This window comes from Lutjanus erythropterus, chromosome 17, assembly GCF_056507025.1.
Source record: "Lutjanus erythropterus isolate fLutEry1 chromosome 17, fLutEry1.hap2, whole genome shotgun sequence".
NCBI classification, from domain to species: domain Eukaryota; kingdom Metazoa; phylum Chordata; class Actinopteri; order Lutjaniformes; family Lutjanidae; genus Lutjanus; species Lutjanus erythropterus.
Genome location: NC_139333.1, coordinates 1,139,638 through 1,158,007, shown reverse-complemented (window position 1 = coordinate 1,158,007; position 18,370 = coordinate 1,139,638). Strand labels below are relative to the sequence as shown.

Below are 18,370 nucleotides of genomic sequence, written 5' to 3'. Positions count from 1 at the left end.
TCAGGCTGTTTCACCCACCTGCAGCACATCTGTTACTCATCAGAATGACCCGCGGTCTGCATCTCTAACAGATCAGCATCTCTGTTCACTTCTCCCACCTGCTGAATCTGTTATCTATATAGCAACATGTCATATATATTTTCACAGCTTTACCTTGCTATCAGACAGACTTTTCTGACAGGCAGTACTGTTAAATAAGCCAAAAATGTCTGTCCCCAAACCAAACAAACTCCTTTAAAAAAATCAATAATTTAACTCAGAACACAGGAGCTGTTGGTCTACTGCTGCCTCCCTTTGTTAGTTTAGTGTTATTTGTTGTAAAAGGTTACAACTCTTGTGTACTTTGAAGTAAAAACGACTGATTTTGCTAATGGAGTGTTTCGGAAAGAGTCTTGTATAATGGCGGTTTCCTGTCAGAAAGGTCTGACAGAAAGCTAAAGAGGAGAAAATATTCTAAATATAGCGTACACTTAAACTGACATTGATCTTTCTAGATGTCTAAAATACGTGTTGCTGCTCAGCTTCCTGCACCGGTTCTCCTCCTCTGGGCTCCTGCACGTAAAACAGCTCCAGTCTTTGTGTGTCTCTTACCTCTCTGTGTTTTTGGCTCTTGTTTTTTTTTTCTTGGAACAGTGATTTGCAGAATTTAAAAATTGCGTGTAGCACTACAGGGAAAAGTGAAGGTAACAGATGGACTGCTCTCACTGTGTGTGTGTGTGTGTGTGTGTGTGTGTGTGTCCACAGCGTGTGTTTTCCGAGTGTTATTCAGAAGTAAACACGTCTTGCGTGTTCTGCATGTGTGTCCTGTTAGCTCTCACTACATATGACAGCACCGCAGGAGGAGAGGCGAGGCTGCCAGAGTCTCTCCTGTCTGCTTTCCTTTCTGCTTTCCCAGTTTTCATGGACTTGCAGTTGGTAAATCCAATTTTTCTGAGTGCTCATACTGAGAAGAGCTTTTTTTTTGGATTCTTGGCCTCAGAAATTACAGTTTGATTTTCCTCATCTTCTCACAGACGATATTAAACATGAGACGGCACATTTCATGTGTTTTGGACGTGCAGGAAAGGACAAAGTCAGGTGATATTCATTGTCATGGTAACACTAATAAACAAGTGGTTAACGCTGTGAAACAGTCACAGTTTGGTTAGAGTTAGACCACAAAATGATTTATTTGGGTTTAGGAAGAGATTGTGGTTTGGGTTAAAATAAGTTTATTAGTTATGTTAGTTAAAATAAATCAACACTGACTTTTGTTTTTGTTTTGTTTTTTGTTTTTCCTTTTTTGTCAAAGACATCTTCCTGATGTCTTTGACTCTGTTTATACTACAGCTGACATTTTATTCTCTATGACATTTACATGTAAAATTATTCACCGTCAGGGGCGTTTCTTGAGGGGAGGGGGGCCCTTAGGGGCACTGGCCAGGAATGGCCCTGGAATCTGATTGGCCACCCCTGGAATCTGATTGGCCACCCCTGGCTGCCCCCTATGAATTGCTAATTAATCAATATGTGGAAAATGGTACTATCTGCACCTCATCTGACATAATTTTATCTCATGGAGCCATTTGCTGATTAAGAAAAACTTAAACTTCAACATCAAATGAGGGGAAAAAGGGGAAAAAAAGATTTATTATTTAATGATTAATAAATTAATTGAATTCAACTATCAATTAATGAAAATTAAGCTATTTTAATTACTTTTTAAAGGTGCATTATTTTATTTATTTATTTATTGTTTGTTAGTTTTGTAAGTGGCTTTTATTTAAAGGTTAATTTTATGGCTCATTTGACAACACAATATATATAATATATATACTGAGATGTTAGTTGCAGTTTCTTTAGCTAATCACAAACAACTATATACAGCAGATAGGTAAATAAATAAGTAAAAAATCATCTTTCTTAAAAAATAAAATAAATAATAAATAATAAAATAAAATATATGCTGCATATATGCTGTTCTTTCCTCACTGAGGGGCTCAAACCTGAACAAAAATGAAAAGTTTCCATGTGTTTGCTGAGTCATTGTCCTTCCTGTGTCCAACACTTTTATTTGTAAAGCCTCATTATCTTTTACTGCCACCGAGGATCACTTTACTGCAGGAGCTCCAGTGTTTGTTCCACTGCCTGTTGGTTAGAGTTTCCAGTGTTACAACAGTACTGGGAGTGGTTACTTCCCAGTCAAGAGGGGTTACAGTGTCTAATTGTTGCTGGTGTCTGTTTCAGCTTCGAGAGGTTATGTAACTTCCCTCCTGGCCTCACACGCTGGCTGGAGATAAAAACTGGAGCTTTATTCAAACAGGACGGACGGAGTCGCTGCACACCAACTCATTTATGATTAACTGGAGTTCATAACAATTAAAATCTCAATGTTTTTGGGGGGTTTGTGCCTTTATTTAGATAAGACAGCTGAAGTGGGGAAAGACGGACACACAGCAAAGGGCCACAGGCGGGAGTCGAACCCACGGCTGCTGCAGAGACTCACAGTCTCGGTACACGGATTATTGAATAACTTCAAAGTTCCCAAAACAGGAAAACAAAAATTCCTCATCACAATATCAGCAGAAAACTTTGAATCAAAAAAATCTGTCACGCAAAGTACAAAAGATTAAGAAAACACACAGAGTTAAAGTTTTATTTTAAACCTAAATATTTGGTTCATTTGGTGCAAATCTTATTGTCACGTCACTGAAATATGTTCAAATCTCAAACAAACTCAACAAAATTTGTGATTTGTGAGAACCCAAACATTTCTGAACAGAGAATAGAGCAATCAGAGATTTGGCAGCAGAATTAAAACTAAATCAACCCCCTGATTGTGCTCTAGATAAAACCCTTTCAATATGAAAAAGGTTCTCAGAAGAACCCCGTGTGGGTGCTAGATAAAACTGGTGGAATATAAGAAGAACCTCAGTAGTCCCCAGTCAGTGTGTTCTAGCGTCTTTTTTTAATTTTTTTCTTTTTTATTAATTTATTCAATATTTGTGTTGTAGGAACTTTTTTAGGAACCTTTTTTCCTCATAAATCACTGAGTTTAATAAAAACTAAAGAAAGTAAATTCTCCTGGCACTCAGTATTTTTAAGTTGGTAGAACCTTTTAAGTTAAAAGTTCAGTTTTCACTTCTTCCTTTAAAGAATTCATTTGAGCATTTGGTTTTACAGGGCAGGACTGAGACAGGTTGGGTCTTTTCCTGTTTTGGTTCCTGATGTTGTTCCTTAAATGCTGGTGACCTTCTCAGAGACAGAAGTCTGCTGAGAGGTGACAGGTCTGTGCGAGTCCCGCTGAGACACAACTGCACGGCCTGCTGATCGAGTGAAACCTCCCTCAGGCCGAAGCAAAGAGCTTCATCACGCTAACTCGCCCCGACGCCGAGAAACCGAAATCATGACTCCAGCACCTTGAAAGATTTATGAGGGTTAAGAAGCCGTGAGCGGGCCCTGAACGCACCGCTGAGGCCCCACTGATACTCCACTTGTTGAGCTGTGATGATGAATCTCTCCCTGCTTCACCCTCTCCTCTTCCTCCTCCCTCTGCGGCAGGAGGTAAAACTCGGAGCGGAGGAGAGTCGGGCCCTCAGGACCCGGATCCAGCTGGCCGAGGCGGCTCAGAAGCAGGCGAGGGGGATGGAGATGGACTACGAGGAGGTGATCCACCTGTTGGAGGCCGAGATCGCCGAGCTGAAGACTCAGAGAGTGGAGCAGCCGGTGTCCACCAATAAGGTGATGACATGACATTGTTTAGTCTTCAGTTTGTTTGACTTCACACAACAATCATGTGACAAAAGTGGCTGCAGAAGAAAAGTTGGGTCATGCTCTGTGGTGCCTGTTGTTTGTGCATCATATCTGCCCCACTGGCACAAACAACTTTCTCTAGATCACAGAATATTGTGTGGGAGGAGATTTGTGCATCTTTTTCAGCGTACTGCCCTGTCGTCTCCCTGGTGATTTCCCAGCATCCCTCTCTGACTCCAGCCCCTCTGCCCCCCCCCCCCCCCCCCCTCCTGGTTTTGGTTTCTTCCGCCATCGTCGCCAGCAGTGAATCTGGGTCAGCGTTTTGCTCCGTCTTCTTCAGTGACAAGATATTGACCTGCAGGTCAGCAGCGGCCGGCTCGCTGCTGAAGGCGAGACAGGCCGAACCGCCGCCGCCGCCACCGTCACCACTGCAGGGAATCACAACAGCTATTCTGCAGAGAGAGATGTCAGTTTCTGCTGCGCTGTAAATATTATGACAGGTTGAAAACAAAGCGCTGACTCAGGCTTTTTTTTTTTTTTTTCAAAACTGCACAGGGAAGTCGTTCATCAGAGAGTGTCAAAATATTGTGTCCACAACAATAAGACATCATTTATCACATCAAGGGAATATTTTATTATTTTCCACTAAATTCACAGTGCAGAGTCTCGCACCTAAAGACAGTCTGTCACAGACTAAGATTTTGCAAAGACTGGGGATCTGTCAGGGTCACAGTTTACAAGACTTCAGCTAGATTATTTTTTGGTCTTGTTCTCACTGTTGTATTTTTTAACAAGATGTCTGTCCATTTATTTCCCAGTATATTGATTCTGAATATACACTTTTCTATGATCATGTATTGTTTGGCTTTTAGAAAGTCCTCTAAAATAAATCAACACTATATAACAATATAATTTCATCCTATAGATTGCAAAATCTCATCTTCATAAATCTCAATGTTCCAATCATAAACCACTTTTTTGATTTTTTTAATATTAAGTCAAACAATACATGAATTCATTAACATTTTCCCTTTATGACTTTTTTACATTGCATGATTAATTTCAGTGTTTTATATTAATGTTTGTCAATTGAATGTTTTAAAAACAACAAAATAAATAAATAAATAAAAACAAATAAATAAAGCTTAGTTATGTTGTATATTGACAGAATTGTTCCGTTTTCCTCCCAGGAGGAGACGGACGAGCTGAAGAAGAGAGTGGCCGTCCTGGAGTGTCAACTACGGAAGAGCGAGGCGGCCAAAAAGGGATTTGAGATGTCAACTGGAAAACTGCTGAGCTTTGTAGAGGTAAACACATGACGTATGATGTCATCACCAGTGCTACCGACTGTAATCGAACCTTCGCTAAGCTCCGCCCTCCCTATTTACTGTTGCTACACCTGTCAAGCTTTCCATTCTCACACTGTATTTATGCAGTTTACGGAGATAAGCAGATTTAACTGTTGAATCATGAGGTCTGTGATTCCTGAGACACATAAACATGATTTACAATAATAATTATTATTACAATATAATAAAAAACAAACAACCGAAACAAAAACGAATGAACAAAACAAACAAACAAACAAAAGTTTTACCAACTACTCCTTTGTTGAGATAAATTACTTTTCTTCTTTAGACAAATTTAAAGCTTTGAATTTCAGAAACTCAAAACATTATACTGAAAAAATAGTTAAAGTAAATGTTATTAATTTTAATGTTTTCAATTAATACTATTTAATTTTTCAGACACAAAAGAAGACAAATCAGGTTCACAGCTCACTGTGACACATTTGGGGGAAAAAAATTCTAAAACTCAGTAAAGTAAATTATCTTAACTAAAGATTATAGGTCACAACAGCCATTCAAATTCATAAAGGCTCCTTCATGTCATGGTTATGGCAGTGTTACGTCAGTCTAATGCAGTCTTATGCTACTGAATAAAGATCCAATAGAAATATGAACTTTTTCCACTAACATTTAGTTTTTGTTTGTTTTGTTTTTTTCTGCAGAACGTTCAAGAGTTCCTGCTCGAAAGCCACGGACCAACAAAGAGCTACAGGTAGAGAGAGAGAGAGAGTGTGTGTGTGTGTGTGTGTGTGTGACTGACTAATTGACAGCCCGCTGTTTGTTAGCAACACCGCGGCTATGCTAATGACACAGATTTATTGAGTACGAGCTGCTAAAGTGGTTGCCGTTAGCAACCACCAGCTCTGCATTGTGTGTTTGTGTGTTCAGTATGTTTCAGTGTGTCTGTTCGTGTGTGTGTGTGTGTGTGTGTGTGTGTGTGTGTGTGTGTGTGTGTGTCATTTCTCAAGTATATGAGGACATTTGTATTTGTGTGTGTGTGTGTGATTGTCAGACCTTTGTTGGAGTCAGATAATGAGAGATCCTGCAGAGAGCAGATCCCATTAGCCCAGTGCACACACACACACACACACACACGCGCGCGCGCACACACACACACACACACACACACACACACACACACACACACACACTCTTCAGCCCAGGTAGGACAGCAGTTAGCTCCTGTTAATGGCCGCCTGCAGCGTGCAGCAGTGTTATGAAACGTCTCGACCTGTGGTGAGAGTGTGAGGTCAGTGTGAGACGTTCAAACCGTCTGATCAGTTCAACACCACCAAAGAAGAAGAAGAACAAGAAGTTTAGATGTTCTGCTGCTTTTTTACTTTTAATATCAATTCTTCTGTTTATTTCTTTCCATATATCAGACCAGCACATGCAAGTACTTCCAAGAACGTCGTTGCCACGCCCCCTTTTGGAGGATAGAACACAGAAGATCCCGTAGATATCAGTACACATGACGTGACGTGTGTTTGAATTACAACTCCAGTTCCAAAAAGTAGATCTGTGACAGCATGTTAGTCAGGAACACAGCCTCTGATTGGTCGACAGACTCAACCCAAGGTATCCTGGGATTGCCTGTGGGTGACTAACAACATGCTAATAACAACAGCTGTTTTCAGGACAGAAATTTTTTCATTCTTTCTCTTTCTGATTTCTGATACTTTTCCTGTCACTTCTTGTATCTTTTCTCTTTGGCATCCTTCCTGTCTTTATTCTGTACATCATTTACTTTGACTTTTTCTTTGCTTTCTTTATTTTTAATATCTGAGCTTCCTTCTTCCTGCTTGTCTGAATTTTTCCCTCCCTCCTTGATTTCTCTCTTTCTTTTGCTTCCTTCCTTCTTTTTTCTCTCACATTAAACAGACACTAAACCTGAGGACATACGAGGATTTTGTCTTCCTCACTCTTTCACTTTCACCATCTTGAGTTCTGATCTTGTGGTTTGGGAGCCATGACAACACGAGTTATCTGACCGGTTGTATAAGTGTGATTCTGTAAATCAGGTCAATCGGTCATGTTATTAAGTCACACGGCGCCTCCTGTCCGCTTCCCTTTTATTTCCCTGCAGGTCAGTGGGACACCTCGCCTCGTCTTTCATAACTGTGGGACCCCCTGGTCGTGTTTTCTCCTTTCATTCACCTGTCTGTCCTTCTGTTTCTAGGCCACTTGTAAGAGGAAGTGTAGGCGAGAGTCGCTGACATGAGGTGTTGTTTTTCCACTTTATGATAAATGGCTCTGATCTTCTGGTTAATGAGTTCTCTGAGTATCACACTCATTAAATCCATTAGTCATCCTCACATCAGCGCTGCAAAAAAAAAACATTCAGAGGGAAGAAAATCTGTGAGACGACAGGAAGAAAGTATAAAGTCTGTGTTTGCTGATGGGAGAGAAGTGAGATCTCTGAATAACAGCTGCAACCATGGCGACGTGGTCACTTCAGCAGCCTCACAAAGTGATTTTTAGCTCACTCCATCCTTCAGACAGCTGGAGGTGTGAGTTTATTCATCAGGCGGTGACGAACTGATGTTGCCGAGCAGCTTCAGAGTTATTTAAAGCTACTGGTGCACAGAGACGCTCCTGCAAACCACTAAAGCAACAGGAGAGGCTCTCGAGAACAGCTGTTTTTTTTCCTGGAAGCTCTTCAGCTCGACAGCATTTATCTGAAAAGGCAAAAGTCTTGGTTTTCGGCTCTATAAAAAAACCCAGAAGCAACAGTAGTTTACTGCTTATAATAATTTTAAACAAACAAACAAACGTTCATTCTGTGGCATAAATCAGCCAGTCTCGTTGGGCAGTGATCATCAGGATGGTAAAACCACCAGTCAGCACTGACTACAAATATGATTATTAACTTAACCGACGTTAAATGGAAGGATCTCCTGAAAGAAATATATGAAGTGGAAAAAATCAGGTGCACATCTCTGAAGAAAGATGTTAGAAATGTTTGAGATGAATGACAGAAGATGTTTCTAATCATCTTCAACCAGATGACGACTAAAGTAATGAGATATCAGCAGTATAGATGTGGGTTTTTGTTGTTTGTTTTTAATAATTCACATGAATGTGTGTCTAACTATGAGTCCATGTTTGGGTACACACACACACACACACACACACACACACACACACACACACACACTTATGCATGTGTGCACGTACAAATAGATATGTGGGTATCTTGTGTATGTATATTTGTTTGGTACCCAGATGTTACACAATATGTCTTCAAAGTTAAACCTAAATCTATCAGGTTGTTTAATTGTATCTCTGAAATCATGCATTCATGTAATTAGCTACTTTTTCTTCGTTTTTTACTTATTTTCTGATGTTTCTGTTGTTTTCTTTCTGTTCACTTTTCCGACTGCAGAGTTTTCCTGCTCGTGGAAACTCTTAATGTCGAGCCCTGACCTCTATGCTCGCTCTATCTGTGGATTCTTGTAGTCGTAGTTTTTAACTGCTGACTTTTCCCTCTCTCTTTTCATAGCTCTGGAGACGTTAAAGTTGGAGCGTCGTCTCAAGGCCTCCCTTCTCGCTACAAGAAGAGTCCGTGGACTTCGGCCACACTCGCCCAGGAGGCGAAGGAGCTCACAAGGACTGTCAGAGCCATCCTGGAGGTCGACTGTAAGTGATCTCAGCTCTCTCTGCTCGACTCCATGCATGCAGGTCTGCATGTCGTCCTCCTCCTCTCTGTTTTCTGTGCCACCCTGCATGCAACTCTCACTGGATGAAACCAAACTGATCCCGCCAACCTGCTGTTGTGAGTAACTGTCATCCCCGTTTCAGTGCTGACCTTCTAGACGACCCGACTGTAGGAGAACAAAGTCAGCAAGGCTCTGAGACGTCAGCAGGAAATCAACAGCCAACCATGAACCCGAACAGTCTCTTCCCTGACAACTCCTCATCTCCTCAGTACCTGCTAGCAATGGACTCATGTCTTAACTCTGCATGAAACACTATTTTCTTTCTGTCAAGCAGCACATGTTCTGAATAGTCAATACAAACTGAACAGTGGTTTTATTCCAGTGTTCTAACCTGAATACTGTGGAAGAGAAACACATATGTGCACTGGTGCACAAGTTCAAATGTGTAATTTGTTTATGGCATTAAAAAACTGAAATTTTTAATCATAAAACTGCAGTTTTGGTTGAAAACATTGCTTGAAACAATCACTTCATCTTTTGAGAGACTTGCAATACATTTCTGCAGGTTAATACACTGGAACAAGACCAATGTCCAGTTGATGGACGACATGGATGTTTAAAAATTCTGCCCATTGGTCTTTTTATTAATTATTTGATGAGAGTAACGGAACCAAAACTGTCAGGCTTGTCAGGATAGAGGATGTTGGGAAACTGTCTTGACAGTTCAGACCTTTGTGAAAACGGAGACCTGGAGAGCACAGAATAGGCAAAGATAATAGCTGTGAATTTATCCATTCACATGTAATCAAGTAAAATCAGACAATCAGAGATCTCGACGCCTACTAATCGTCAGGGGATACGAAATGCAAGGTAGTTACTTAGCAAGAACGGGCACCAACAAATCTACGATCCTTACATCTTTTCAAGGACACGGGAGCAGAAGACTTCTGTATTTCACCCCCAATATGAAGGGCTGCCCAAAAGACTTTGGATCGGTTCTGCAGTGCTGGTTTAGCACCAAATCTGGGAACTTATTCTCCATCTCTGTTAAGATTGAAATCCATCTTTTCAATAAACTGTGCAAAATCATTGTCCCAATGTAACATGCTAGCTCAGGGTGCTATTATGACTTTTTGGACTATTGAGGTTACGCAATAATGGATCTTCTAAACAGTGTCATGACATGCTACTGTAGGCAGCAAACACAGTGTCCCGCAAGACTGAAAACCCTGTCCTATAGGTTGTCCTACAGCCTGTTATCCTGATAAACAAACGCCCATTGTTCTGAAAATACAAGGAGACTATAAAACTTGCCCCCCTTGTGCGTTATGTGTTTTAGGGACATCTATGTATACATGCATACTAACACATGACACCATTAGAAAGCTGAGATTCTTGCCAAACATTTAAAGATGGAATCACAACAGCAGGTACAAACTGCACCACAAACAAAATCACTGTTACAAAATGGGCAACTCGCATTTGAAGACTCACAGTAACCCTGTGATTCATAATATTCCAACAAAATGGTTGTGTTCTGTTGACTGAGGTCCAGTCGATCCAATCAAGGAATATATTTAGTCCAAAAGACAGAATTTTCATACAAACTGCACAAACAAGCCAATATTTGTTGTAATCCTCCACTTACGTCCTTCTCTGTATTAAGTTTGCATCCTGATAAACGCAGTACCTTCATCTCTACATGCCCACCACAGGCTGGCGTTTTGATTGACACCACAGCCCACAATAGCCAATGACAATTGAAAGAAAGAACTGCGTTTCTTCTGTTGTGTAAAGACAAAGCAACTCTGAACAGATTGGGCTGAAGACTGGTGCTAAACTTAAGTTTCAAACCCAAGTTTTGTTGCCTTACCATGCTACCATGATGACGAGGGTTACCTGGCAAAGGTCACCTGGCATCAGAGCGTCCAGATACACTAAAATATTAAGGGCAAAAACCCCCAAGAAGAGTGTGTAGTTTTTGGAACAATGGGTTTTTGGAGCAGTGGGCTTTTGTTTACGGTATAACAGGCTGTCAGACAGATGGGATTTTGGTCCAAAGCAATATTTCTGGACTGTTGGGGTTTCAGAATAAAGGGCCAATGGACAATGGTCACCAACCACTGCATCACAAACAAGTGAGTTAGCCCAGCAGTTTAAAGTTTTCAGTTTCATTATTTTAGCTTGCTCTGTTGCCCTCAGTTGATCCAAAATGGTCAGTAGAAGTAGCTTTAAGTTCTTACTTTGAATAAAGCAATGTAAAGCTAAAAACAAAAATCACAGCTATAGTTCCAAAACACTCATCAGATCATAGGTAAAGTGAGCAATGGGCAAAACTGACAAAATGTTGGTGTAGTCCTTTAAATCCTACTCAACCTCTGTCTCTTTAGCAACAATAAAAAACCTAATTTAACAAGCAATATACAACAGTATGAAACTTTAACGTCACAATATCATATGGTTGCCATTTACTGTAGCCAAAGTTCTGTCCTGGAGCGGGTTCATACATTTAGACAATAACTTACTGTAGCTTTCTGTCTGTCTCACTGTCATTAATTTAATATTTAGCTTTGTGTTTGAGTGGCTGAATACTCGTGTTTGTGCAGTAGATTAGCCAACAAAACAAAGCGTGGTAGCATCATCAAACAGGAGGTCAGGAGGGATGAAGGCAGACGGTAAACCAGGAGTCACGACTTTTCATATGGGAATACAGCCATCTTGGTCTGATACCAGCGATGATTAATGGACTGTTCCAGCCTGAATGGCCGATTTAGACACTTTTATCATGTTTGGAGTTATTTGCTGTTTGTCCTTTATCATTTTCTGAGTAAATATTCTGAAACAAACATCTGCATATCCTGAGTTGTTCTTTGTGAAGAGCACCAGCCATTTGAAAATGTGACTGTAAGATCTCATGATGATTTCCGTATTATCTCACCAACTGTAGCTGCTTGAAGAGTCTTGATTTGTTAGGTCGATCAACTGGACTGTGATCAATGTAAAAACAGATAAGAGTTTAATTTTCAATATAACTGCCACAACTTCAAGTTCCCAAACAGGTGATAGTTCGGGGAACCTAGGAATATGAAACAGTGCTACCAAACATTTGTGTGCAGACTGTAGCGTTCTCAGTGAAGTTCACAGGCCTGGGATTGTGACGATCTCCAAGCAAATACACAGTTTAACAGACCTGTAAGACTGAAGGAATACAGGAAAAACACAAGCTGGTATGAAAATGAAAAGTGTGTATGTATGAGTGTGCAATCCCAGCACACACACAGAGCCGGGGTTGCTGTTCAGGGAAATTTGATGCAAGTTAGGGGGCTAGTTTAGCAATCACAACAATCACAGATTAGCAACCAGAATTAGACACAGCAGTCCTGTCGAGCTCTGCGTTTCTCTTCAGGTTGAAGTGATGTGCATGAAGATCTAATTAGAGAGACACTCTGCCTCATGAGTCTGGACGGCGGGGTCTTTTTTGTAGTCTTTCAAAAACATAAAACACAAGCAAATGTGTGAGTGGTTGATTCAACTGGGCACAGTCAGTCTGCGCCACAGTTTTAATCCATCCTCCATCAGAGGGTTTTGCTTGTCTGATTATATTTACTTGTTCAGCTGCAGGCGTGGTCTTACGTGCGCCGACAGCGAAGGTGCTCTATGGAAACAACTCGTTTCAAACAAACAATGGCAGCGTTTGAAGATATTAGCATAAACATTGTGATAGCATCAGTTATATCAGAACTGGAGAGGATTTCTTCATTGAAAGACGAGCAAAAAACAACACTGAAGGCTTTTATTAATGCAAAAGATGTTTTCGCTCTTCTTCCAGGCAGCTTTGGTGTCGGTTCGGTGAGTTGATCTGATTCGTTGCTAGAGGTTTTCTTGAAAGTGCCCTTTTCCAAACTTGGATGTAGGATGTAGGCTCTCTCTCTGGCTCCTCTCTGAGGTCAAAGGCAGGTTAGCTTAGCTCTTTTCCAGCCTCTTTTCCTGAGGCGATGGTGGCCCTGTTGTCTTAAATGTCCTCATAAAGTTCCACATCTCAGCTGCTACTGAAGGAACACAGACTCTTTTATTTCCGTTAATTTAAAATATCACAGATTTTATCTTTTAAATCCAACCCAGTTTGTATTCAGCTGACAGGATGTGGGTTTTTTTTGACACAGTCACCTAATTTTCCTCCATCAGAGTGTCGGTGGGAGGACGTGGGCGCAGTTACATAATTAACATCCGTGATTCAGGACCAGAGACGTCCTCCATCACTCAGTGTGTCCTGTTAGAGGTAATGAAGGAAGAGAAACTAGGTCAGTCTGATCCAGGTCCCGCGGTGCGTGTGTGTGTGTGTTTGTTACGATCACCTGTAGCTCGTCTTCATCACGGCCCCGGTTGTTGCTGGGATACGTGTCCTGCTTATAAAGCATAATGCTTGTAACTGCAGGAACCTTTGTCTTCTTCATTCACGACCAGTTAATATCATCAGGAGCACATCCAGCCGCCCACACACGCACACACACACACACACACACACACACACGCACACACACACACACACACACACACACACACACTGTGGCCGACAGATTGCATGATAAACACTCTGCAGAAAGGCTTCAGACTGAGCCGTTTCAGACACATCCAGCTCATTCACTTGTCGTTTGCAAGCAGCAACTCGGACACCGTTTCCATGGCGACCATGTCTCTCCCTTGACTTACATTCAAAAGGAGCCACAATGCTCTCACCGCAATACATTTTAGGGGGAATGAATGCTGTCTGGGTTTTAGGTTTGTCCTCAGTGGCAGTGACATGAGGCTGCTCAGTGTTTCACAATAAAAGCCTCATCTTCAACTCAAAGAATTATTATGGGTGACTCAGCCTTCATAATATTTAATTGATTAATTGTTGCAGCTCTTTAATAAATAAAATTTATGATAATTAATAATAGAAAAACTATTATTGTACTTACTATTTTTTTTATAAAAAAAGATAGAGACAATGGAGATACAAGTTATATTATATATATCCTCCTGCTGCAGTCGTCAATCGACCCTTACTGTGGCTGTGATGAGAAGTCGTTTTCATATCGAGACATTTCTTCTCTATCTCAGTGACAGTCTGACGCTCACAGCATTAACAGGACTGAGTTTTCCCGTTTCTTTGCCTTAGCAGGTCTTTTAATTCCCCTGCTGATTGCTGTTAAAATGACATGATTTCCTTTACATCAAACTCCAAACAGCCATGTTATGGTATTACTGGGGCGTTAGTTATGCTAATTTTCAAGTCTCATGCACGTGCACTCAAATACTCACAGGTGGATCATTTACACGGTTATCTGAAGTCACGAGCGTTTGTTGAATCTGTGGTGTGTTCGCACAGGCACTTTGTATGAAAAAAAAGAGAAATTTAAGATAAGAATATGAAAATGTTCTTGTGTGAGGCCCAGTATTTTATTCACAAAGCCGTGTCACATTTGATGTGATCAGTCAGGTGGGTTGAAATTTTGCCTTCAAAATACTGTATTTCATGTCATTTAGTTATGTAGCTGTTGGTGTGAAACCAAAGATTTTGGTGAAAGAAAAAACTGGTATGGTCATTTTCCAAAGTCTCTTCATGCCCATCCTTTACACAAACCGCACAGTTTGAATATTTCTGCATGCTGCGGTCCATAACTGTGTTGAACATCACAAACTGGATCTGAGTGGAAAGCTGAGAGTCCAGCTGTATTCATGTGTGATTACATTAATTCAAACAGTAGCAGTAAATGTGTGATGATATATTTGGATTTAAACAGCCACCGTCCTCTTTTAAACGCTCCTCCTCCACACTGAAGAGTCTTGAACTTGTGTTTGAGGTTAAATCGTCGGTCATCACTGGTTCTGGAGTTTGTGTAGATCTCCAGAGACACAAATCAAACAACCTGAGGGGCAGTCGAGGCGAAACGACAGAGTTAAATCAGGCCAGAGGAAAGGGAAGTTCAGACAGGGAGCCTGTGTGTGTGTGTGTGTGTGTGTGTGTGTGTGTGTGTGTGTGTGTGTGTGTGTGTGTGTGTGTGTGTGTGAGACTGCTGCACAAGGAGATCATCACGTTTTTATCATGTGCTGCGGGTGTGTGTGTGTGTGTGTGTGTGTGTGTGTGTGTTAATCTATCTGAGTCAGAGTGTGTATCCGTGCTACAGCGTGTGTGTGCACGTGGATTCACAAATATCTGTGTGTGCAGGTTTAGGGAGTAACAGATTACATGGAACAGGATGTAATCTGTGGCTTTGATCAACATTTTCAGACATTTTATGGACCAAACAATTGATCGATTATTGGAAAAAGTATTATCAGATTTATCACGTGTTGAAAAGTAGGTTCAAACACTGTCTGAGTCATTTGGGTTCTGTCCAGACCCATTGCACTCCTCTAAGGGTACAAACAAGAACCCACCTAGGAGGTTCTAGCAAGACACCATTCAAATTTGTAAGGTTTTATCTAGACCTCATTCTTTTATATTATGGTACAAAGAACCCTCAGCAAACCCTTGATGAAAGAGTTCTTCAAGAGAGCTCTTTCCTCCAAAAGGGTTCCATAAGAACCCTTAGTCTTACAGAGAACCCTTGATGAACGCTTTCTTTGAAGAGGATTTTTCAGAGGAAAATGGTTCTGGGTAGAACCTCAGAAGAAGCCGGCCTGAGGTTTTAATCTAGAATCCACTCTGATCGCATGACAAGTGTTCTTAATGGAACCCTTAGTCTTGCAAAGAACCTTTGACGAATGCTGTTTTCAAAAAGCGTTCTTCAGAAGTAAAGGGTTCAAGAGTCAGAGAAAACCAGATGATTTACACACTCTTCAAAATAAAGGTGCTGTCTAGTCTTTTTATATATCCAAGGGTTTTTATCAAGAATCCATCCAGCAGGGTCTACAGAGAACCCTTTTATATTATGGTACAAAGAACCCTTGACAAGGATTTTAACAATCTTTGAAGAACTCTTTTTTTTTTCCAAAATGTGTTGTTTAGATGAAGAGCATTCTTAATGGAACCCTGAGCCTAGCAAGGAACCCTTCATGAGCTCTTTCTTCAAAAGGGGTTCTTCAGAAGTAAATGGTTCTGGGTAGAACATCAGCCCTTCAACAAGAGCCCTTTTGGAACCTGTATTTCTAGGAGTGTACTATACAAGTATAAAAGTAATTAACCCTAATGTAAAAATGTATAGTTTCTGTTTCAGCAGGGTTCTATCAGAGAGAACCAAGTTGATTTATACTTGTGTGAAGAACATTCTGCCGCTCTGTGACAGTTTGTCTATTTTCATCTTCAACTCACGGCGGAGTTCAATAACGACACTTGAGTTCTAATCAAACTGTGTCTGTGGGTTTGTGTTTCCCTGGAGACGGTTCGTTCCTGCAGCCGCAGACTCAGTCGGTCATGTGGTCAGTCTGAAGTGACCTCTGCCACCAATCAGCACCATCTTACATCACATCAGCTCTGTGATTGGCTGACAAACACAACAACAAATTACTCCTTTTGTACAAATATCAGATGCAAAAGATGCTAAATACTGTGTAATCTAAAAAAACACTCTTCACATGCAAGTAGTGCTGCAACTAATGATTATTTTCATTATCGATTAATCTGTTGACTATTTCCTTGATTAATCGATTATTAATCGATTAGTGCTTTGGTCCATAAAATGTCAGAAAATGTTTTCCAAAGCCCAAGGTGATGTCCTCAAATATCAAAAGACACAAAGATATTCAGTTTGTTGTAAAAGGAGAAGTAAATGTTCACATATGAGAAGCTGAAATAAGAGATTTCGGACATTTTTAACTAAAAAAATTACTCAAAATTATTAATCGATCATCAAAAGAGTCAGCGATTAATTTAATAATTGATTTATTGTTGCAGCTCTGCACACCAGCAAAAAAAAAAGACTGATGTGATAAGACTTTCAAATTCTATCTGACCTTAAAAAAAGTAGATGTGATTCAAGAAATACAACTTCAAATTCAAGATAAAGGTGCGAGTGCAGCAGCCACAGATATGGATATCCACGCAGGCGACTGTTGGAGAGAAAATGAAGCTTGTGTGTGCGCACAGTTCCAGAATAATTCAGATTTATAAAACAGAATGATGTGTTGTGCTTTCTTGAATAACATTTCCATATTCTGATGCGTCCCTACATCCGTCTGAACACGTCACTCTCAGAAAGAAATCAGGCCATCAGGACTGCGATACATAACCTGCAGTTCCCACAGAACCTCTTTCCCTGAGTCCTGTCTCGTCTCCTGTGCTGTCCACAGGAAGTCAAACGCTCGCTCACGCTCCACCTCGTCACAATAATCTTCATGTACGTACACAGAGACGATAATGTGGCTCTCACCGCTGGAACAAAGACACCTGATCTGAGTCGAGAAGCTGCTTTGTGTGGCTATGAATACAAACTGTGAAGCTCTGCGGTAGATTTCACAGACCAGGTTTCACCCGTCAGTCAGTGTGAGTGTTGACAGGAGGGCCGAGGGACAACAGGCTGGTGTCAGGTGGTGAAAACGTGTCTGTCAGAGAGGAACCGTAGAGTAATGACCAGGTCAGTCACAGGACTGCCGATGTTCCTGGAAAACCTGAAAATGTGTCATCTGTACCTCACTCAACGTGAATGAAGACAAGTCAACTTGCTCTTTTCTTCTATGTTTGAAAAGGGTTGTTATGATGTTGTGTCTACTTTTGTTTCAAAAAATAATGTAGATGTATATATATTTTTTCATGATGTTTAACCATGTTTGTGACATGGTCGTAAGGATGGCAGTGTCCCAACTTTTGCAATATCCACAGTTAGAAACTAGAAATATCTCCTCCTGCCAAGTCGTATCTAAGGTTCATCCAATTCATTGGAGTAGTGAAAAACGTTTCCATCATTATCATTCCAATTTATGGGATGATAAATAATGATTGTTCCAGGGTGCTGACTTGGGTTAAACATGAGGTGGGGCAAAACTGTCGGTCACTGTAATGTTAGATGGCGAGATGTGATGAAGAGTAGGGATTCATATGTTTTATGAAAAATTACATATTTTCTATCTTGGTAACAGATGGACACAAACCAAACCAAACCTGAGCACTTCAGTCTATCATCTGGTGGTATTAATAATTATTGAGGCAGATCAACATCGTTTCAACATTAATCAATTTTATAATGAACATAACATAAACTGCACAGCATGACCAGTTGCAGGGATTATATGCATACATACACTCAGACACACACACACACAAACAAAACAAAACAAAAAATACCCCAGTAAATAACAATAAATACATAAAAACAAGAAAAAATATATTTCTATAATAAAATTCAGCAAATTACAAATAAATAGAATTAAAAAGAAAAAATGAATAAATGAAATGAATGAAAATGAGTTTGTGGGACCCAGTGTTTTCATCTTACATCTTTTATCATGTGTCATGTCATGTATCATGTCAGACTCATCACTGAGCCCCTGGTCACTGATACAGACTTCATCACCATCCCTCTTTTGTCTGAATGTGTGAAATGTTTGGTTTTAGTTTACGACCTGATATCTGCAGGGCAGCATTTGAAACTTTGCCCCCTTTTGTTCAGTGAAATGGGGTTAAGAGACTTTTAGTCCCACAGCTCATAC

At 40.5% G+C, this 18,370-nt stretch overlaps 1 protein-coding gene across 1 annotated transcript in view; it reads left to right on the top strand.

The window, feature by feature from the left end:
• stxbp4 (syntaxin binding protein 4) overlaps window positions 1-18,370 on the top strand; it is a 46,655-nt gene that overhangs the window by 26,206 nt on the left and 2,079 nt on the right. Inside the window, exons 16-19 of the mRNA XM_084741496.1 lie at window positions 3,541-3,720; window positions 4,923-5,039; window positions 5,744-5,793; window positions 8,584-8,720. Coding sequence (XP_084597622.1) covers window positions 3,541-3,720; window positions 4,923-5,039; window positions 5,744-5,793; window positions 8,584-8,720 — 484 coding nt within the window. The remainder of the gene's footprint in view (window positions 1-3,540; window positions 3,721-4,922; window positions 5,040-5,743; window positions 5,794-8,583; window positions 8,721-18,370) is intronic.